Below are 23,256 nucleotides of genomic sequence, written 5' to 3' on the forward strand. Positions count from 1 at the left end.
TTTGCATGCGTGCGTGTGTGAGCGTGTGCACATATGCATGTACACAAACACATATATGGCTCTGTGGGCATGTATATACATGTGCATGCATGCACACACACATGCATGGATGCTCCTGTGTGTCCATGTGTGCATACACTTTTGAGTATATATGCATGAGTGAACTTGTATGGGGGGGCACATTGCCCCTGGACAGGGCAGCTCCCAGTTGGGGAAGGGCAGCCCTCTAGAGAAGGCATAGCTATGATGGGTACACTCATCTGGAAAAGGAGGTCTGGGGGAGGCTCCCATAGCATCCACTGCAGGAAAATACCATTACGTTCTAACTGGTATCCCTCTCACTTCAGACAATATCGTATACAACAGTAAAAGAGAGTGTGGGCAGCCCTGAGAGTTTTTGTAGAGGAATTTCTCCCTCTCCACCCCCACCCCAGACTGTCTGCATCACTACAGAGGGCTGGGAATTTTAGGCGTTTATTTTTTGACGAAGAAAAGAAAGGAAGATTGCAGAAACCATGTATTTGGCTCAAATATTCACTGAGCTGACCCTATGCACTCTCTTCTACGGGCCTCAGGGACATAAAGATACTGAAGGGACTGGAAAAGTAGTAAGGGTAAGATAAGAGCACCACTATCCGTGTCTGAGAGATGGACGAAGGACAGTGGGAAGGCCCATGGGGGCGGGGGGTAGTGACAATCAGGGGCTGAGGGCAGGCGTTGGCGAGCAGCTCGCGCAGGAGTGGCGACTTGAGCTGGCGTGGGCGCTGAGCGTGGCCTGGTCCGGCCACAGCCAGTCTGCGTGGGCACTGCCTGTGAGCCTGCCTCCCCGGGGCACTGCACCTTCTGTGCCGGGGGTACGACCTCAAACACAGGGCTGCTTTGTGAGCGAAGGCTGTGGGGGCGTGGGACCCTCCAGAGGCTCAGCCACTGTCCAGGACTGCAAACCTGTCTGACCCCGGTCTTCCTACCTTTCGAAAGGAGCCATGTGTCTGGACTTTTATGTGAAATTTCCGGATGTTTAAATGTTAGCAATTAATTCAGAAACTGCTTAAACATCGCGCGGGGCAGACACCGCGTCTCTGGGGCAGATGCGGCCTCTTGCTGGCCGGCTCGCAGTCTCTGTTTTAAGCCTCTATGTCTTTGGCAGCTGACCTCAGTGGCCCCCATCCTCCCACAGACCAGCCTCTGGGGTTCCCATTGCACGAGAAGTGGGCACATCTGAGAACCCCCGATATAGAGTACAGTTAGAACAGGCTGTGTGGGTGCAGGCGTCTGGCCCCACAACCAATTTGGGGCCTGGTTGGGGGCCTATCAAAGTTGCCCACAAAATGTCCTGACCTCCAGGGCTCACTGTTTGCTTTTGCTCTCTTAGCTTTCCCAGGAGATCCAGTGCTCCATGGCCAGTCATATCCAGTCCCTGGTGAAATCGGAGAAGAACCGTCAGGTCATGTGTGAGGCGGGGATGCTTAGGACCCTCGTGGCCTCCTGCCGCAGGGCCCTGACCACCAGCACCAGCCCCTTGCACTCAGGCCTCATCAGGATTTTTGAAAAACTTGCCTCCCAAGCCATCGAACCAGACGTGTTAAGGTACTGTGTGCCGCTCATTAAACACTGCTGAGCTGCTGGCAGCTGTGCTCAGGCCCAGTGGACAGTAGGAGTACACGGGACAGGTGTCCCCATGCCCCCTCCTGCACCCCCTCTGTGCAGGGTGTGGCCCTTCCCAGTATTGGACAGCGCGAGTCCAGGAGGAACCCCGGGTGCATGCGGGCAGTGCAGAGACCCACAAAGCAGACATAGCCCCTCCCGTGGAGCTGTGGTCTTCGGAGAGAGGAGAACCTTCAGAGGGTCCTGCAGACAACACAGAATAGCATGGTGGGGGATGCTCAGTAGATAATGCCAAAGCTACGGGAACTGAGAGGGGCGGGGGCTATGAGGGCTTCACTGCTCAAGGGGTGAGGCTGTAGGAGCCAGGCTGGTGTGACAAGCAGTGGCCGAGACTCCCGACAGAGAGAGGGACAGAAGCAGTGCTCCCTTGTATCCTATGGGAGCCTTCCTGCTGGCAGCCCCCATGAAGCCACCTGGTTGGTGCCTGGAAAGCTGAGCAGGAGGGAGAGGCACAGAGCAGACAAACGGAGCAGACACAAAACAGAGTAGGACAAATTCCTTCTTCTCTCTTCCAAATCTGGTTTGAGGCTGCTAGCTGGTCAAAGACACCTAAAGGCACCAGCTCTGTGGTCTGGATGCCAGGCCAATCTCCCTCTGTTTCTGCTTGGCTTAAGGAAACGCTTTCCAAACAGAGAGAAGGAAAGTGGAGGAGGCCATCAGGGAGCACTGAGATTTGGGAAAGTGCTCGGATGAAGCTGGAGAACACTTCTGTTCATAAAAGGTCTTCATTTTGTTTCTCTTGCATGTTCTTTTTTTTTTTTTTTTTTTTTTTTCTCTCTTGCATGTTCTGATGCTTAGACAGTTTCTAGGTCTTGGAGTTCCTCCACCTCCGTCGGCTGCAACGAAAATCCTCCATTCATCTTGTGTCCACGGAGGGGACTCTGGAGGCTCAGGTGAGGACGGAGGAAAGAACAGGAACAGGTTAATGGGAATTAAAAAGAATATGCATTCCTTAGAAGGGAGCCTTCACAACAGGTGGGAAGCAGACAGATTTAAAAAATGGTATTGCCTGCTGCTCAGTGGAGCAAATGAGGAAAAGCAGGATTGGTGGTCCCTGGAGAAAGGCCAGATCTGGAAGGAAAAAGATGACCCCCATCCTCATATAAGACAGGTGATGCTGAGCGTGCCCTTGGCCCCTTTGGTCCCAGATCATGGAAAGAGCGATAGGGTTTCCTTCATGATACAGTGCATGCTAGAATACCCAGAGCCGCACCTGGATGGAGGTGCCAGTGATGGTTTTTTGCACAGCTCACGGCTCAGGGGACAGTTGGGCGGTCAAGAGGCCAAAGCATTGGGTGGGTCCCCTAGTATCGGTCCTGGTACCTGGGAGGCTGCTGACTCCAGGGACCGGCTTAAAGAATAGAAAGCTATGGGCAGGTTGAGTGTGGATCACATAATTGAAGAACATGGATGGAGATTCAGCTGGTCCTGGCAATCAGGGGAGGGGAGCAGAGCTTTCAAAGAGACAGGCTGCTGTGAGCGGGGAGTTCAGGGAGCCAGGACAAAGTGTCAGTGAGCGACGGCCAGTGGGGCAAGCCAATGATGGCAACAGAAAATAGTGCGCTGGAAAGCTGGGGGTTTGTGGGGAGTGATGGAATTAAGGGAAAAGAAGTTTCGAGGAGGGACGTAGTGTTGCTGCAGTTCAGGGTTACTAAGTCAGTAGAGAGCTGCTTCACAGGGGTCAGGAAGTGCTGTGACACTGTGGAGCCCTCCTTCAGGGCTGTGGCAGAAGCATCGAGGCTGTTGTCAGAAGAGCAGATATGCTTGAACAGGGACATGTCTCTTCTCTTGCATGTTGCCTTAGGGTCCCAGGCTGCAGAAGCAGGGACTGCTGAGGGTCCCGGAGGAGCTGCCCCGGGGGCCGACCCTTGCTCAGCAGTCACACAGGCCCTCAGATCCTCGAGGACGTCCCAGGGCTCAACCACTGCCCTTCAGACTTCACTCAGCCTCATCTCCATGACCTCCCCACGCAACCTGCAGCCTCAGAAGGCGGCCCTGGCTCCATCATTTGTGGAATTTGACATGTCCGTGGAAGGCTATGGGTACAACACGTTTCCTTATGCTTGGAATGCACTTTATTAATTTCCCAGGGCCCTTGTAACAGCATCAGCTGCTTTCTGTCCTCATGGTGTAAGAGAGAGTGAGGTCCCTGCAGAGGGACAGAGGGGAGATGTCATGGCCAGAAGTTGGTTTGTGGTTCAATGATCTGAGAGACTTTTCTGTTTCCAGCTGTTTGTTTATTCCGACTGTGTCTACAGTTATGGGAACCAGCACAGAGTATCTGGTCTCCGGAGGGATCGGGACAGGTAGGTGTTTCTCAGGGGGTTTAGCTTGCTGAGCCGTCCTCACCCTACCCCAGAATAAGTGCTTAGGGAGCCTTGATTTCAGATTCCGCTTGGCATTTCAAGAAAGTGTGAGTCTTTGTTGTTTCTGTATATCTGTAGAGGAGTCATCCTTCCGGTTTGTCATGCCTGTTTTAGGGCGGGAGGATCCTGTTTATTATGTGTCCCAAGGGCCCGTCCCATGCCTCTGCGTAGAGTGGGGACTCAGTGAACACTGATGGGCTCATTCGGTGATTTGATGTCTGAGTCTGCGTTGGATTCATTTTGTCAGCGATTGACAAAAGTCGAAACAAACACCTTACCCCGCCTTAGGACTCTTTCTAGAGAAGAATATAAGTTCTATGTGGATGGCCATCTGATCGACCTGGGCCCTAGCAGGTTTTGTGCACTGCTGTGCTCGGCTAAAAACTGCCTGGGAAGGACAGGGCAAGAACCCAGTGCCGCCCGAGCTAAGCACCCTCAGTTAGAAGAACCTGCGTTTCTCTGGAACGGTGGGCGCTGAGGAGCCATTGCATTCACAGCCCAACATGGGGCACCAAGCCTGATTCTGCTTATTCACGGAGGACAGTGGGCCTGCTCTGCACTGTAACCCTGTTACAGGGCAGGAGGACGTGGGTTTGCCTACAGTGGAGGCTTCCCCATACAAGGTTCAGCTGAGTAAGGCTGGTGTCCCCTGCCTCTCACAGCACACTGCCCAGCTTTAGATCAACTGACCAGTGGGCCAATGATGACCGATCTCAGGGTTATGCACCCCTTCCCTTGGCAAGGTGGCATGGAATAATAGGTGGGACAGAATTGGAGAGAGGCTTTGGGGATCTACACTCAAGTCCTGGTGGGAATATGCGAGTATGAAAAAGAGGACAAGCTTCTGCGGTGTGGGGTCGACATAAAGTGGGCATGAGTCAGGTGAGGCACAGAGCTGGACACAGTAGGGCCACCTCTGGGCCGATTCAGAGCCACAGTGAGTCTAGACAAGATTCCAAGGCAGAGAAGTTCTAAGGGCATGCTTGTTCTGACTCCAGGTGCTGCCAGATCGTTCCCTCCACTTGGTGGCCTGACCTTCTCCTGCTGGTTCCTGATCAGCAGGCACAGCACAGTCACTGAGGGCCACCCTCTGCGCTTCCTAACCTTGGTGCGTCACCTGGCCAGGACTGAGCAACCCTTCATCTGCTTCTCTGTTAGCCTGTGCCCGGACGACCTCTCCTTAGTTGTGTCTACAGAAGAGAAAGAATTTCAGTCCCTGGGTAAGGCGTTGGGAGCTGTTTTCACCTACACTTGGGGAGAATGGGGCTAATTCAGCAGCTTTTGGCACAAGAGCCCAGGAGCCCAACCGTCCTTTGGTGGCTGGTGGCTGGTCCAGGCTCTGCCATTTAGAGCTCAGCCTGGCTGTCTAAGCTCATCCCTCTGTGATGGCCAGAAATGGCCTGTTCTTGTGTTCCCCAAGAGCGTCACTGTTTCATAGGGAGACACCCCAGGGGTGCCTTGGCATCATGGGCACAGAGCACAACTGCTTATTCCCCCCTCCTTGTTAGGACTCTAGGGCAAATGTGCATGGCTACAGAGGCGGTCTAGTGCGGGGTAGACCGCAAAATCTGACTCCTGGACTTGAATACTACTTGCTCGATGACCCTGGGCAACTTACCTAACCCGTCTGTGCCTCAGGCTGGTGAATGAGAGTCGTGATAGCACCTACCTCCAAGGGTTGTTGTGAAAAACAAAACAAAACAATAACCCCAAAAAACCCGAAGTGACATTTCTAACAGTTCTTAAACCCATGTCTGGCACAAGGCAAGACCTCAAGCAACGGTGGCTGCTGTCGTCATTATTTTATGAGGGGGTCGAGGCCTCCGCACGAGGCCCTGTTCTCCTGGGTTGCTGCAGCATGGCACCGCATGCCGGGTGTGGTGTTTGTGGTCTCTTGCAGACATCATGGAACCCGAGGATGATCCTGAGCCTTCTGCTGGACGCCAGCTTCGGGTCAGGTGTGGCCAGCTGCTGACTTGTGGTCAGTGGCACCACCTGGCTGTGGTTGTCACCAAGGAAATGAAAAGGAATTGTACCGTTTCCACCTATCTGGATGGACAGATCGTTGGCTCAGCCAAGGTGAGCTAGTTGCCCCGAGCTCCACTTGCCCCACAATGCTTTCCTGGCTGCACCACTCTGGAGCGGCCTCAGGTCAGTTGGTCCTTTTCATTTGGCGAGGGGAGGGTGGGGTCAGTATCTAATGAAACTCACCTTTGGCGTCCAGTACACTTGGCTGAGCTCATGCATAAGAAAAACCCAAAGAAACAATAAAACAAAAATCCTTCAGAAAATGGAATGAAAGCTACACAACCAGAACAGAAGGTGAAACGTGGACATCAGAATAGTCATAAGAGAATATAAATTCCCAGAGTGAATGAGGCTTTTCACAGTTTAAGTTATGGATTCCCTAGGAAAGTCTGCATGGGGGTCTCAGGTTCTACTTTTCCAAGAAGCTTGGTGGTGAATCTAACACAACTGTCCTTCCACCATACTTGGGAGTCAGGCACTAGAGCTTGAAAGACACCAATACCTCTTGCCAGATTTACAGCAAGGATGATGAGGAAGAGATGATTCCCTGCACAAAGAAGGCAATGGAATGTGAACACATAGCTAGAGGAAGTATCTTGTCACTGCCATTTAGAGTCACCTGAAGTCCTGAGGCATAAGGCAGAGGAAGCTGGGAGAGGAGGGACATGGCAAGTGTGCTCCAGGACCCACTGTCGGAGATCCCCAAAGAAGTCAGAGAGAGAAGCACCCAGAAGACAACAAAAGGCAAATGCAGCCAGAGTGGCACCCAGGTTCCAGAGAGAGCATCTCAACTTAGGCTGCATTCTTGAATCACCTGGAAAGTATTTTTAAAGTTCTATTGTGCAGGTTGCTCCTGAGATGAATCATAACAGAATCTCTGGGTGCGGGGTAATTTGGTGATGTTTTCAGAGCCTCTCAGATGATTCTAACATTTAGCCAGAATGGATGACCTTAGATGAATAGGTTTCTCATTTCGATAGTTTGGCATTTGAGGCTCGATAATTCTTTGTTGTAGGGACCCATTCTATGTATAGTATGATACTTACCAGCATCTGTGGCCTCCCTAGATGCCATCGCATCCCTCTCTCCCCAGTTGTGGCCACCAAAACTGTCTCCAGACATTTCCAAATGCCCCCAAATCACCCCATGTTGAGAATCATTAAGGTAGAACAACCTAAATTCAATACAACACCTAAAGATGAATTCGATGCTGTCATCAGGTACGATTGTCTTATCAAATAAAGGCAGTGGTAACCAGAAGGATTCAGCAGGAACATAACAAAAGTAGGTTTTTCAAAACAAGAAGCTACTCTTTTCTCCAATCATTGACAATACCGGCCTTTCTTTCCTTCCTTCCTTCCTCCCCTTCCTTCCTCCCTCACTCCATTCCTCCCTCCCTGCCTCCCTCCCTCCTTCCTTTCCTTCTTTCCTTCATTCTTTCCCTTATTAAATCTTTTTGAGCACGTATTCTGTGTTAGGAACTGTTTTAGATGCCAGGAATTGTCCATGACCACCAATCAGTACCTTCGGGAGTGTGCATATAGTACAAAACAGAAGTTAGATTTATTAAGCTTGATGTAGCAAGACACTCTACTCCCTGGGGTAACAGGCACTTGGAAGGAGCATATATGATTTGCGCTTATTTAAGGTGATTTTGGGGAGGGTTCAAAGAAGTGGAGGTTGGTCTGTTCTCAACCGGGTGCCGTCAGAAAGAGGGAGTTTGATGTCCGTGCATGTTCAGAACTTGTATCCAGGAAGTAGGAATAATGGAGCAGGTTAGAGTTGTTCTTGGAGAGAAAGCTAACTCATGTTAGCCAGGATGGGAAGGGTGGTTACTTTTGTGGTTGCACAGTGTCTTTGTTATTATCTCTTTAGGCATGATTATAGAGGAGGCTTCCCCCCGCCCCAACCTTTTTTTTTTTTTTTTTTTTTTTTTGCAAAACATGTTGGTATTCTGCCTTGTTTTACAGAATAGGTTGGTATTCTGTGAAGTAGTTTATGTACTTTGAGGCTAAAGGCAAGTCCTATTCGTGTTTGCTCGCACCTAGCACAGGGGCAGGCACATGGTAAGCCTGCAATAAATACTTGATGAATTGCATTGCATTTAAGGCCACAAGGAGGAACACGGACTGGATTGATAGTGTAGTTGAGTGACCTGGTACATGGATGAACATCTGGCCTCAAGGGACCACCTAAACCGAAGCCAGTCAGGAGGGAGGTTGGCAGTAGTGTGATGTCATGGGGATATGCCAAAAATACGTGGAGAATGACCAAGGGTTGAGTCAGACAGAGTTGACTTTCCAAGATGATCTCAACAAGTTGGTTCAGGATCAGCAAATGAAATTTAACTGGGGTAAACATGAAGCCTGTGTTTAGATGCAGACATATGCTGGATAAGAATAAGATGGGAGAGCTTAGTTTGCGGATGACCCAGCTTAAGGATTGTTCTCTAATGTTAGAGATTTTGTATTAATTTCTAAGTTCAGCTAAGTTAAATTTGGAAATGTGGGGAGTATTTCAATAGCCTGAACGAGCAAAATGACGTGGGAGCAATTTAAGACATCTTATGTTTATAAATCAATCCGAATGGTGCTGTGAGTAAATGAGCTATGAATTTGGCAAAAATGCAAGCTGGATTGCAGGAGGGGGGCAGAGCTTCAGGTGGGAGAGACAGAAGTTCCTATCTGAAAGGAGGGAAGAGAGGACAGCACAGTGGACTTCACTTTAGGCAAGGCTGGTGGCTGAAAACCTGGTTTGTTTTTGTTTGAAAATCTCATTTAATTGATAGGGAGTAAAAGAATATTTCTGAAATTGTGTGACCTTTCCTTTGAAAAATATGTATTTACATACATATGCATAGATGTGGTGACTTTATAGTCATTATAAAAAATAATATAAACACATTTTGAAATAACTAAAAAATAGAGCAAAGATGAAATATTGCCTGCATTCCTTCTATCTTACCATATTTGTAATTTCTTTCAGTCTTTTCCCTTTAAAAAAGTAGTTCAACTTTATTGTGTGGAAAATTTTGTATATTACTTAGCTAGTTTTAACTATTAGTTAAATCTACCAACATAAGCTTTGAAATGATCATTTTAGGAGTTCCTGGGGGCTTGGCCGGTTAAGCAGCTAACTTTGACTCAGGTCATGATCTCACTGTTTGTGAGTTTGAGCCCCGTGTCAGTCGGGCTCTGTGCTGACAGCTCAAAGCCTGGAGGCTGCTTTAGATCTTTGTCTCCCTCTCTCTCTGCCCCTTCGAACTTGCGTTCTGTCTCTTTCTCTCTCAAAAATAAATACTAAAAGACGAAAAAAAACGAAAAAACGCGAAATTATCATTTTAAAATTTGTGATACTCTGTTAACTATTTTTCTTTTCTTTTATTGAAATTTTTATTGAGATAATTATAGACTAAAATGTTGTTGTAAGACATAATAGCAAGAAATCCTGTGTACTTTTACCCCTAGTTTTCCCCGAATTTTACCCATTAGTTTTCCCCGAATGGTGGCATTTACAAAACTCTAGAACAATTTCATAACCCAATTTTGCTATTGATACACTCTGCTACTTTATTCAAATTTCCCAGTTTTATTTATACTTGTATATATGCATATGTGTTCCACACAGGTTTATCACATGTGTAGGTTTTTGCATCCATGACTCGTGCCAAGATTCAGAATGTTTACATCACCACAATGCTCCCTTGTGTTTCCCATTTATAAAAATTATAGCCACTCCCATTCACCCACACCTCTCTCCCCTATCCCTGTCCCTGACCTTGGAAAACAATAATCTAAAATGTTGTCATTTCAAGGATATTATTTTTATGAAACTGTACAGTGTATGATCTTTCAAGGTTGGATTTTTCAATCCACATAATTCTCTGGAAATTCATCCAGATTGTTGCTGTGCACCAATAGTTAATTCCTTTTTATTGCTGAGTAGTTTTTCATGACCTGGATATATAACCATTCACTGATTGAAGGACATCTGGGCTGTTTCCAGTTTGGGGATATTACAAATAATGACGCTGTGAACATTTTTTCCTTTTTTTGTTTTTTATCTTTGTTTGTTTGTTTGTTTTGCTATGAAGATTTGTATACAGGTTCTTGTGTGAACTTAAGTCCATATTTCTCTGGGATAAATGCCTAAGAGTTCAGTTGCTGGGTCATAGGTAATTGTGTGTTTACTTTTTATAAGAAATGGCCAAACGATTTTCCCAGAGTGACTGTACCATTTTACATTTCCCACCAGCAATGGATTAACAATCTGGTTTCTCTGTATTTGCAGTGGTCACTGGTTTTCATATTAGCCGCTCTGATAGGTGCATAGTGATGTTGTGTTTTTAATTTGCACTCCTTTCATGGCTAATGAGATTAAAAATCTGCTCAAGCACTTATTTGCCATTTATGTAACCTCTTAAGTGATGTCTGCCCATGTTCTGTGTCCATTTTCTAATTGGGTTGTTTTTTTCCTCTGGGGTTTTAGAGGTTTTTGATATATTCTAGATACTAGCCCTTCGATGTATGATTTGCAAAGAATTTCTCCTAGTCTGTAGCTTGTCTTCCATCTTCTTTCCCATAGGAGTTTGCAGAACAAAAGTTTTTATTTTGATGAAGGATTCATCAAATTTTCCTCTCATGACTGCAAAGTTTAGGTTGAAGTTCACTTCTTTGCCTATGGATGCCCAGTTATTCCAGCAACGTTGGTTGAAGAGGCTATCCTTCTTCCATTAAATTGCTTTTGAAACTTCATCAAAAATCAGTTGGGCACATTTGTCTGGGTGTATTTCCAGATTCTATATTCTGTTCTACTGATCTATGTGACTAGAACTCTACCGATACCACACTATCTTAATTATTATAGCTATGTAATAAGCTAGCCTGTGTAATAATATTGGTTAGAGTGGTGTCTCCCACTTAATTTTTCTCTTTCAAGAAAGATGATCAAAAACATTGTTAATTTTTGAAAAAGAAGAATTAAGCTATTTGTTTAAGCTATTCTAGGGCTTGTGTCTTCAGATACAAATTTTAGAATTAACTTGTCTGTGTCAACAAAAAACCTTCTGCCATTTTGATGGGAACTGAATTATATCTATAGATCATTTTGGGGAGAAATGATATCTTCCCTGTGTTGAGTTTTGCTATCCAGAAACATGGTATGTCTCTCCATTTACATAGGTCTTCTTTGATTTCTTTCATCATCCTTTTTGAATTTTTAGTATATAGAATCCATACATGTTTTCTTAAATATTTCATTTTCTTTTGCGCAGTTGTAAATGATAGTGTTTTTAATTTTAGTCTCTTCATGTTCATTGTTGGCCTGTAGAACGTGACTGACTTTTGTGTGTTTATCATCTATCCTGTGACCTTGCTGAACTCACTTACTAGTTCTAGGCATTTTTTTTTGTAGATTCTTTGGAATTTTCCACATGGACATGTCATCTGCAAATAGAGATAATTTTATTTCTTCCTTTCCAATTGGATATGTCTGTCATTATTTTAGTACATAAAACTTAATGAATGTGCCAATACTGGACATTTGGGTTCTTAGTGGAATGACTGGAACAAAAAAGATAAACATTTTAGTGTCTCTTAATATTCCTTATCAAATTTGTCTCCAAAATCACAGTGTCAGTTTTTTACTCCCACCAGCATTTTGTAAGCTGTTTTCCTGCACTGTTTCTCAGCTTTGAGAGTGAGATTTTAATGCTTGTAGATATAATAAGCTTTTACTTTGAGAGAAGAAGGTATATCATTTTATCTCCATAGGTGTTTATTTGATTAATTCTGAGGTTAAATCTCTCCCTTTCTCCCTTTTAATTTTAACAGATGTTGTACATCCAGGCCTTGCCAGGGCCTTTCCTTTCAATGGATCCATCTTCATTTGTGGATGTTTATGGATATATCTCTACCCCTCGAGTTTGGAAACAAAAGTCATCGTTAATATGGCGTCTTGGCCCTACATACCTCTTTGAAGAAGCCATTTCAGTGGACACTCTGGAAGTTATTAACAAACTTGGCCCAAGATACTGTGGTAACTTCCAAGCTGTGCATGCCCAAGGTATGGAGTGTTTTGATTTATAATGATCTTGCTGATATTATTTTATTAAATGGACATCCAGTTATTTATAGCATATTTATAAAAAATAAACTCAGTGTAGGTCAGTCATTAGGGAAGACCTCTGTAATTGAATCATTATAAATTTACAACCCAACAGAAAATGTCACAGAAAAGGAAGTGACAATATCCTTTGGATTTCAACTCTGAAGCACATAATGGAGGAGAATAGGTAGGCAATACCATCAGCAAAGAAAGAGAGGAGAGAATGAGATAAATAAGTTGCATTCCTTTTAATGAAGAAGCTTTTTAACTAAAGCATACTGTTGTCTTCAATTATTAAACAGGCAGACAAACACATCCACATTTTCATTATTGATTGCTGGCTGTTCAAGCAGGGAGTACTGCTCTCTGTGCTCTGTTAAGTCAAGGGGGTCAGCTCCCATCTGGGAAGAATGATGAATGAATTTATGTACAGAAGCCTTGTGCATTGTGAAGGGCGATTGAACACTGTTGAGTGTTTCTGTCTCCAGGACCCATGTCTTCTTCAAGCTGCCATTTCCTATGGCAAAGGGTACTGGCCAGAGCCATGCGATGAGATCAAGTCTAGAGCCAAAATTTTGCTGACTGGTTATTCAGACCACACAGCTCTAGGACCATGTGTGGTTCTCCTTGACCCAGGGACCAAGGTGCTCATTCCAAGTGGAATGTTCGCCACGACATGTAGCTCATCAAAAATTTTAGGGCTTTCAGCCCAGCAGATTTCTTTTTCTTTTCTTTTTAAATATTTATTTATTTATTTTGAGAGAGAGAGAGAGAAAGAGAGAGCAAGTGGGGGAAAGGGAAAAGGGAAAGAGAGATTCCCAAGCGGGCTCTGGAGAGCCTGATGCAGGGCTCCATCCCATGAACCGTGAGATCATGACCTGAGCCAAAAACCAAGAGCTGGACACTTAACCGACTGAGCCACTTTGGTGTCCCCATTTTTTTTTGTAAGTCAGCTTTCTTATCACTTAGCATTTTGGTTTTGGGGAGTGAGGTTATAGCATATCCTTGGTAGATGTCTCAAGCTCAAGGTGATTTCACACCTTGAATGCCTCTATTTTATAGTAGGGTTAATCTTATGAGATTTGTCCACAGTTTTCTATAAGTGTCAGAGAAGCACAGGTAGGGACCAACATGTGATATAAACATACAACATGCAAACATACAACGTAACAACATAAAATAGTCCCTCAATGATGACTTCACCATATAGCCGTAGATATTTATTTTCCTGAGGTTGTACTTTCTTTTCTGTAAAGTGAGAGTAGAGATGATCAAAGATGTGTTGTTTTAGGAGAGGACCTTGATACAGAAGCGACGCCCCTGGTTGCAGAGGAAAGGGTTTCCTTTGGCCTTCACATAGCCAGCTCCTCCATCACCAGTGTTACGGACATCAGAAACACTTACAATGAGGTGGACAGCCGCCTGATTGCCAAGGAGGTACGACTTCTGCCTTCACCTGTTGCCCCCTTTTGGAATCCTGATCTCCTGGTTTGCTTCAGTTTTCAGCGCTTAAGGGAACACTGATTCGTGTTGGCGCATGTGCAGACAGATACGCACAGGCACGCTTCCCATTTCGTTTGTTAAAATATCATATGCCTCTCCACCCATTAGCATCCCCCGAGACTAAACCTTTCGTTTATAATTGCTCAGAGAAGAAAGTCGGCAGTCTTTATTCTTCACTGTAGAGCAGGAACAAGTGGAATTTGAAAAACCTTTGTGACACTGAAAACACGATTGAGCTTCCCTTTTCCGGATGCAACTGACCACGCCCCCCAACCCCCAACACTGCAAAATGTTCTGTGAGTTGCCATGTGTATTTTAAACAGCAAACTTGCAAAACAGCAAGCCGACATGTTTGTAGACGAAGATGCCATTAGATGAACTATTTCCTAATGCCGGCACGGAGCGCTCTTTTGCTTAATGCTGAGAAATTTGAGCTGATTTGTTGACATTCTCTCCACCCTCACAGAAAGAAGGCCATCTCCCTTTACTGAAAGGAGAGATCAGGGATTAGGTCTGTTGAGCACACAGCTGTGCCTTCCCCACACAGTACCCCAGATTCCCATCCGCCTGGCCCTCTGAGACTAGTGAAGCCAGGGCGGGCCGAGACTGGACAATGTGGACTGGGAAGGAGGCAGCCCGGCCTTCGTGGCACTGTTCCACCTCCACATGTCCCTGGGCCCACCTTGCCCTCATGGGCTCTTTACTGTGACATGTGGGACATCGTTGGCACAACAGCATAGTCAAAGTTACTCCCGCATGATTAAGGCACAACTGGGAGGCAGGACACAGGAACCTGAAGTTCGGCTTCAGTCTCCCTGACGTTGGTTCATTTATTATTTATTCACCGACCTTCACTTACTGACTGCCAACTCTGGACCAGATCTCGGGTGCCTCCCCTCCAGGACCTCATGAACAAAACCTCTTCCATTTCAGGAAAGTTTCTTGGGACTAATTGTTGCCAATTTCTCTAGATGAACATTTCATCCCGTGACAATGCCATGCCTGTGTTCTTGCTAAGAAATTGTGCTGGGCACCTGTCAGGTTCTCTTCGAACCGTTGGAGCTGTGGCTGTGGGCCAATTAGGTAGGTCAGGCCTTGAGCTTTTACTACTATTTGGGAAGATGGGTGTGTGGCTGTCATTGCTCGTGCAGCCTAGAAGTCTGAGTGGCCATCCAGGGAGGGTAAGAGTTGGAGAGTCAGCCCTGTCAGAGAGCTGGCCTTCCACATCCCATAGAAGCCAGTTCACCTTGCTGTATCTGGCAGGTGTTAATGAACTCAGCTACTAACCAGGCTGACATCTATGCACAACGGAACCTATCTAGTGGGCACAGTGGGGTCTTTTGACAGAAGTAATGGTTGTGGTTGTTTGGGTAAAAACAACAGTCAGTTACTACTGGTTGCCAGGAGCAAAGCAGGGGGTTAGTGAAGGTCCAATCTCGCAGGATCTAGAGAGCAGACAAAAGCCACAGGTTGTCAGAGCAACCAGTGGATTGAGGCTCAGAGGGCATGTGACTCATCCAGCACGCTGGACTGCGACAGAGGCAGTGATCTGAAATCCCGTGGGCTGTTTCAGCTTTCTGGTGACCCAGGAAGAACTTAGTGCAGGATCTCTCAGTGAGCTAAGACTGACAAACGTCCCATCCTTCCTCCCAGCCTGTCCTGTGTGCACGAGCCCTTCTGCTGTGAAGGGACACTGGCAGCTCTTGCCCTTGCAGGCTTCCAGGGGACTTGCCATAACCCCGAAGCTGCGATCTATTGATGGAATGTCTCTTTGTCCCACACAGGTGTAAGGGTGTTCCACTCCATCCCAGCAGCCAGCAGTCTGGACTTCATTGGTGGGCCCGCCATCCTCCTGGGCCTCATTTCCTTAGCGACGGATGACCACACCATGTATGCGGCCGTGAAAGTCCTGCACTCTGTCCTGACCAGCAATGCCATGTGTGACCGTCTGATGCAGCACATCTCTGGGTACCAGGTAATCCAACCTCCCATGTGGGCTGTCATTCCCAGGGAGCAGGGAAGAGCTTCACTGGCCTTAGTGGACCTTTCCTCCACGGCAACTTCTAGAGAAGGGAAGCCAAGAGGGAAGGGTCTTGAGACTAGTGTCACCACAGCAGAAGGCCAAACAATGGCCAGGCAGAGAAGGGCTCTGATCAGAATAGGGATGTTCGTCTGTATACCTGTACCTTTCACTGAATTCAAGAATCACTTGTGGTCCACCCACTTTGCACCTAACACAATGGCTAGGAGCCCAGGTGGAGGAACCAGGTGCTGGGTTTGAATCTTACCTCTTACTCAAACTTGCTATTTAACCTTGGATGAGTTACTTACTTACTCTCTCTGCCTCAGTTTCCTTACTTGTATGATATGGACTATCATACCTCCTACATCATGAGATTGTAGTGAAGGACTAGGTGATTTAATTCAAGCAGGCTCCGGACTGACAGCAGCAAGCTCGACGTGGGGCTTGACACACAAACCTTGAGATCACGACCTAAGCTGAAGCTGGATGCTCAACTGACTGAGCCACCCAGACGCCCGGGTCTGCAGTCTCTTTTAAAAGGGCACCAGTCCCATTCACAAAGGTTCTATCCTCATGACTAAATCACCTCTCACGGGCTCCACCTCTCCTAATCCATCATATTGGGGATTAGGTTTCAACACATGAAAGTTTTCTTTTTTTGGGGGTGGGGGGACAAAAACATTCAGTCTGTAGCACTGTCTAAGAAGGTGGACAAAAAAAGCATATTATTGTGAGACAAAAATTCCCAAAGACTTTATCTGAGTAAAGAACCCACCAGATTCACAGATTTATTGTACCTTTACAAATGAAGACAGAAGAGGGAAATTTAAAACGCTTCTCATGTTTTACAAAAGAAATATTGCAAATATTTATGTCTTCGGGGCATATCAGAAAGAAGGGCTGGACAGCAGTAGGGCAGGTGGGAGATGACAGGTTTGAGTAAAGCAATAAGATTACTGTTATTATTATCATTTGCCTTCTCTGACTACTCTTTATAAAGAGAATCTCCATCCTATCCCATCTCTTTCCAGACACCTTTTCTTGCTTTCTGTTTCTTCATAACCTGCATGGCCAGTTGGTAGGATCTCTATATACTTGTCATGTGTGTGGTCTGTTTTGTCCCCCCAGCCCCCTAGGGAGATGTCCCATGAGAGCAGGACGGGTCTGCTTGTCCACCCTAAGAGTGGGTGCAACACAACAGTTGCTCAACAAGGTTTTATGGAATGACTCAGTGAATGCAAACAAGGGTCTTCAATTAAATGGCCTGCCTAAGAGAAAATTTAATTACTTTTAGACTTTTACTTTATTCATTTACTGGTTTTCTGATTGGACCTAAGAGAACGAGAGCCTGAAGCTCTCTATATGTTATTTCTATCCAGACTTGTGTATCATCCTCTTCTCAAATGAGGTGGCATCCAGGCAAGTTTTATAAGATGGATTTTCATAGCGTGGTAAAGAAGGACAGTGTTCTAGACTAACATTAAGAATACTTAAGGGATCCTGGGGCTCCTGGGTGGCTTAGTCGGTTGAGCGACCAACTTCAGCTCAAGTCATGATCTCACGGTTTGTGGGTTCGAGCCCCGCGTTGGGCTCTGTGCTGACGGCTTGGAGCCTGGAGCCTGCTTTGGATTCTGTGTCTCCCTCTCTCTCTCTGCCCCTCCCCGACTCATGCTCTGTCTCTCTCTGTCTCAGAAATAAATAAACATTAAAAAAAATAAAAAAAAAACACTTAAGGGATCCTGTTCAGTGTCCTCCATGTGGAGGGGAGGAAGGACAATGATGGGTCTGTGCACAATAACCTGGATGGAGAGACAGACAATGACCAGAACTCTGCTACTCCAAGGGGCGTGGATTTTATCTTGGAAGGGATGAGCAATCATAAGAAGGCTTGGAACAGGGAAATGGAAGGATTCATGCTTTAGAATGACCTTTGAAACCACAAAGGAAGATGGGCCAGAAGGGTGAGATTTGAACAGGGGACTGAGAGAGAGTCCAGCATGCTATGAGACTACGTTCCTGGCCTGGAAAGATTTGGGATCTTTGTGGGAAGGGTGGGCAGATAGCACTGGAAAGCAGCCAGTTCTGTGTGTCCAGAGTGCTGCAGACAGGAAGGAAAGAAGATATTTGGGACATGCTAAATCTGAAATGTCTGTGCGACATCAAAGGTCAAATGTCACGTGGGACAGATAACTCTGGAGCTTAGAGGGGCAAGCTGGGCTGCAGGTATAAATGTGAGAGTCATCAGTACCATCATGATGATATTTCAGACAAGGGCATTCAAGAAATGGCCAAAGAGAAGGAGTAGGAAGAGAAGAGAGGAGAGCTGAGGAGGAAGCAATAAGGATCTAGCCACATACAGGCTGAAAATATGATCAAAACCCAACAAAGGAGATTGAGAAGCAGAGGGGAGAGAAATTGAAGAAAGTTTTGTTGAAGAATCTGAAAGAAGGCAGTATTTCAAGAAGGCAGGTGGCATCAAACAATACTAAATGCTGATAAATAACAAAGCAAATGAGGACAGAGATGTGCCTGTTGGATTTGGCACCTGGAAGTCACTGGTGACCTTTCCAAGACGATTGGATAGGTAGAAGCAGTAGCCATTTGAAGAGGGTTGAAGACAGAGGGTGAAGTGAGGACATGGGGCCAGAGTGTGCCTATTAATGCCTTCTGGAAGTTTACCTACAAAGAGGAGTAGAGAAATGGAGTCCAAACTAGAAGGATTAGGAGTCAAGAGAGGGTTCTTTTTAAGATGAGAAATACTATAGCATTCTTGTCAGTGGGAGGAAGTGACAGAAGAGAAAAAGAAAGAGATGGATGAAGCTAGGAGAGAAGAACTATCCCATGGAGCCATGTTCTTGAGGAGGTGAGGGGTGGGTTCCAGAAGCTCTGCAGATGGAGACCCTGCTTATGACCAGAAAGATGCAACACAGGCCCCTGTAGATCTGGTGTGGGCAGACGAGAGCGTTCATGTCTGATGGGTTCTGTCTTCTCAACAGACAAGGTTGGGGAAAGAGGAGAAGAGTTGAAATTCTCATCTTTGGCATGAAGAACACCAGCTTCCTAGAAAAACAGAGTTGGCCACCAGGCTAAATGAGGGCTACTTTGGCATTTGACACTGTGACTGCAAGCGAAACAAGTCAGCATGCACGTGTGATTTTTCTCAATCTTCAGCCATCCTAATTATGTCTTGGTGGGGGAGTGGGGAGTGGTCAGATTTCAGATATATCCAAGAAGTGGCTGAAGCAATCTGGAAAGATATTGAGTATTCACTAATCACAGCTGCCTTTAGCAGCTGCGCTACTATAACAGAATATCACAGACTGGTTGGCTTATAAACAACAGAAAGTTATTTCTCACAGTTCTGGAGGCTGGGGAAATCCAAGATCAGGGTTCCAGCATCGTCCGGTTGGGTGAGGGCCCTCCTCTGGATTGCAGATAGCCAACTTCTCATTGATCCTCACATGGGAAAGATCAGAGAGAGGAGGCAAGCTCTCTTGTGACTCTTACAAGGGCACTAATCCCACCATAAGGCTCCACCTTCATGACCCCCTCTAATCCTGATCACCTCCCGTAGGACCCACCTCCAGATCACATTTCACTGTGGGAAAGTGTTTCAACACATGAATTTGGGGAGGACACAAATGTGCAGTTTAGAACAGCAAGCAAGACTTCCTTTAGAGACGATGTCTGGCAGGACAGGGCTGGGCAGTGTCAGATCCAGGCTTAGGAACTGAGCTGTGGATGAGAACCCAGATATCAGGAGATGGCTAGGCAGCCTGACTTTTGTGTGACTGAGGTCAACAGAGACACGAGTCTAGGTAAGATCCATCTCATTAGTCTCTGAGGTGGGTATGGGCCACGGGGACCCCATCACCTCTGTCCTCGTACGGAAGTTTGCATGTGGCTGATTCCCTGGGCCTGGCACAGTAAGTAGAAAGGTCCATCGGGTGGCTGCAGCCTGAAGTGATGGTGCAGCTGAGCTCATGGGGAGGCGTGGCTTCCTGGTGACACACCAACGTTTGTGGGATGGCTATGAATGCACGATCCAGTAAAGGAAAATGAAAAAGAACACTCAGAAATGTAGGAGGAAACCAAGAGAGAGTAGCATTCTGCGAACACGGGAGGAGATTTTCAGGAAGAAGCAGGGGGTCCCTAGTGAGAGGTCAAGTCACATGAGTACAGGAAAGTGGACACTGGTGGGGAAGCCGCCACAAATTTGGTGTGTGTTTTTCTTCTGGGATCGTGGGGACGAGGGAGGTGGCACCAGAGAGCAGAGGGCTTTCGGCCTGGGTTGACCACACATGCTGGTGGGAACAAGCAGGGACGGAGAAAGAGTTCTAGTGATGCACTCACGAGGAAACCGCTTTGTGTTTTCACTTGTTCAGATAATGGCTTTCCTCCTGAGGAAAAAGACCTCTCTCCTAAACCAGCGAAGTTTTCAGCTCATCCTCTCCATTGCCGGCACTGCAGAACTGGGCTTCGGCTCCTCTCTGGTCACCAATGTTGGTGTCTTTCAACACATCCTCTGCAATTTTGAGGTAAACTGGAGACTGGTCATTAGCCCTGAAGGAGTGGGTGTGTGTGATGGGAAAGAAAGTCTGGTGCTTCCTCTAAACTCAGCAGCTCAGCTTCCTCAATAGTCAGGAGGGGCGTGAGAAGGAAAACCTTAACGGCTTTGGAGTCCAGAGGCCCTTTTTATAATTAAATCCTACCACCCATGGGCTGTGCGGCCTTGGGCAAGTCTCTTGATTTCTCTGAGTTCTAGTCTTCTAGTGTGTGAAATGGAGACCGTCATCTCTCCCTCACAGGCTGGTGCGGGGGTCAAACCAGATAGTATCTGGGTAAGGGCCTTAAAACCGTAGGTTTAAAAAATATATACCCCTAGTTCCGTTGAATGGTGCTTTGCTGTTGACAAATGTTCCTTGCAAGGGCTGACTGAGAGACCCTGAGGGTAGGCCTGAGGCTAACAGAGGAGGACTGCACAGAACTTTGGGTGGATTGCTCCATTCACAAGACTATTTACTAAGTGCCCACTGGGGTCAGGCATTAGCCATGTCCTGGAGATGTGATAACCAGGATCCAGCCTCTTCACACAGCCACCTGGGCCCAGGACATAACCAAGTTGACACTACGCTGTGCTAGGTGCCACGGAGAGACAGGCACAGGGCATTTGGGGAGTGGGGTGAGAGCACAGCCAATTCAGATTTCCCGTTCAGGGACTCTGGGGCTGAGTCTGGCAGAGTGCATTCAGTGGGGAATGTTCCAGGTGGAGTGGGCACTATTTGCACACAGGAGGGATGAGAAACAACCACAGGGATTTGAAAGCAAGTGGCTTGGAGGGTCCCTGGAGGGCTATTTGTTGCAAGGAGAGGTGAGGCCGGAGGGGGAGACAAGACAGGCTGGAGATGCTAGGCTGTAGGACATGCGCTTTAGCCAATCCATGCTGGAGTCTGTGGAAGTATTTTAAAGATGGATATTTTTAAGCTAAAAAAATGATATGCTTATTGTAGAATACTTAAAATTACAGAGAAGTAGGGCGGGGGAGGAAGCTCCCGTTTCTGAGACCCAGATGGCCTTTGCCAACTTTTAAGGCATTGCTTTTTTGTACTTCCTATGCACAATATACATGTATTTTCATATCACAGTCACGATCATAGTGTAGATATTATTTTAAGTCCCGCCTTTCCTCACATAATATGGACATTAAAAGCATTTATTATGGACTCTCCCCCCACCCTTTTTTGTTTTGGTTAAAACACTTTTAGTGAAAAGGGAAAGACACTGATGTCCCGCGTGTCTGCTGTTCACATTTTACAATATTAGGACGCTCTGGAGCCTACAGCCTTGGAGGAGACACCATCATTCAAGTCTAGCACAGTCCTCACTCTCCTCCTCAGAACTCCTGTTCCAAATGATCCTGTGTTAAGAGTAAATATTACAGCTCATTACAAGACGGAGAGACAGGGACAATACCACCTATAGCTCACCGCCCAAAGTCTGGGACTCTAAGAACCAGACAGTGGCAAAGACATAAGCCCTGGGCCACAGACAGGCAAATGGGGAGGAAATAGGTCTTGAGAAAGGAAGATGAGGAACATACGAGGAGCCAGGGAATAAAATTAGAGGCACACTAGTGCTAGGAAGTCCCCTACGACCTGTGCTGCATTGCTGCACACCCAGTCGCTGAAAGTTCAAAAGAATATTTGTGAGACCCATCCAGTCAAGAACTCGAGGTCCGCTCCCTCACGTCATGCCCCTTTCATAGTCTCATAGGCTCCCAGCAAGCCCTATGCTTTAGCAACACTTTTCAACTCTCCATCATTACTCCTTCAATGACCCTCACCAATAATGCCTGTTAAAGATGTGAACTTCACATTTAAAAACATTTATTTTGTACTTTTGCAAGTATTGTTCTGAATCAGAATAGTATCTGTCTTATAGCAAATTCCTGGTTTCTTCACTATCCCCCTATTGTCAAAGTCTTAGATTATTCTGCTATGTTATTCGTATATGAATAAATGTCACTGTAGATGGCACTTTTGTGCACACAGTTCCCTTGGTTTAAAAACCATTTCCTTTGAGTAAATGATCAAAGTTGAATTATTAGGCTTTATGAGCAATTTTCAGATTATTGATATGTTTTGCTAAATTGCTGATATCCAAGGATGTTAACTAAAATACCACACGACAGAGTTTTATTTTAAGCCTATTACTCTGGTGGCAGGAGTCCCAGGCAGGGAGAGTGGGTCGTGAGATTGCTACAGAAATCTGGGTGAAAAATTTTGAAACCTAAATTTTGGCAAAGGCAGTGGGATAAGGAGGAGGATTAATGAGGCTCCTCATTCATATTAGAAGTGGTATAGAGCTGAATGGAAGGAATACTGTGTATAACACAGTATAAAAAAGTACTGTGCATTGTGGGGGGCTGGTGAAAGCTAGATTTGGAGAAAAAATGATAAACGTCAATGTATATATTGCAAAAAAGAACACTTGAAAGTAATGAACAGAACCTTTAGATCAAGAAGATAGGATGACCAAACAAAAAGAAAAACACAAAAACCCTAAACAAAAACAAAAAAAAACCAAAAACAAACAAAAACAAAATTCAGAGGAAGAAGAAGGGAAAAAAGAGATGAGAACATTAATTAAGTAGGAAAGAAACGAACATAGAAATGTCAGCAAGGCCAATAACTGGTTCTCATATCACAGACAAACTTGTTGAGATTGGCCAAGGTGGGGGAGGGGGGGAAATGAGAGGCACAACAAAGTAATATTAGGAAGGAAAGGAAGAATAACCACGGAGGAATGTGCAATTAGAAAGGTAGCAAAAATAGGATTAGCAACTTTGTGCCAATAAATGTGAACACTTAGCTCATTTGAACAATCTCCAAAGAAAATTTGTTTTCAAAATTCACTCGAAAAGAGGTAAAAACTCAAATGGTCCCATAGCCATCAAATAACAGAATCACGTGTTTAAAATCTTACAAGCCAACAACATCCACAAGGCAAGTCCAGGCTCAGGGTTTCTATAGGGAAGTTCTACCTGTCAGCAAACAGGCCATTCCA

General features: G+C 46.0%; 1 protein-coding gene across 10 annotated transcripts in view; it reads left to right on the forward strand.

Moving 5' to 3' along the window:
- The window catches only part of WDFY4 (WDFY family member 4), a 306,252-nt gene that overhangs the window by 104,826 nt on the left and 178,170 nt on the right, over positions 1–23,256 (forward strand). For 9 of the 10 annotated variants that reach the window (XM_042959970.1, XM_042959974.1, XM_042959976.1 and 6 more), the window contains 11 exons: positions 1,373–1,587; positions 2,464–2,558; positions 3,470–3,707; positions 3,895–3,971; positions 5,030–5,251; positions 5,932–6,110; positions 11,891–12,122; positions 13,456–13,601; positions 14,639–14,750; positions 15,452–15,642; positions 20,076–20,228. In XM_042959970.1, the coding sequence (XP_042815904.1) occupies positions 1,373–1,587; positions 2,464–2,558; positions 3,470–3,707; positions 3,895–3,971; positions 5,030–5,251; positions 5,932–6,110; positions 11,891–12,122; positions 13,456–13,601; positions 14,639–14,750; positions 15,452–15,642; positions 20,076–20,228 (1,860 nt within the window). Of the gene's footprint in view, positions 1–1,372; positions 1,588–2,463; positions 2,559–3,469; positions 3,708–3,894; positions 3,972–5,029; positions 5,252–5,931; positions 6,111–6,571; positions 6,871–11,890; positions 12,123–13,455; positions 13,602–14,638; positions 14,751–15,451; positions 15,643–20,075; positions 20,229–23,256 lie in introns of those variants that run through there. The other variant, XM_042959977.1, reaches the window with a different exon arrangement.

The sequence above is a fragment of the Panthera tigris genome, chromosome D2, assembly GCF_018350195.1.
Source record: "Panthera tigris isolate Pti1 chromosome D2, P.tigris_Pti1_mat1.1, whole genome shotgun sequence".
Classification (NCBI taxonomy): Eukaryota; Metazoa; Chordata; class Mammalia; order Carnivora; family Felidae; genus Panthera; species Panthera tigris.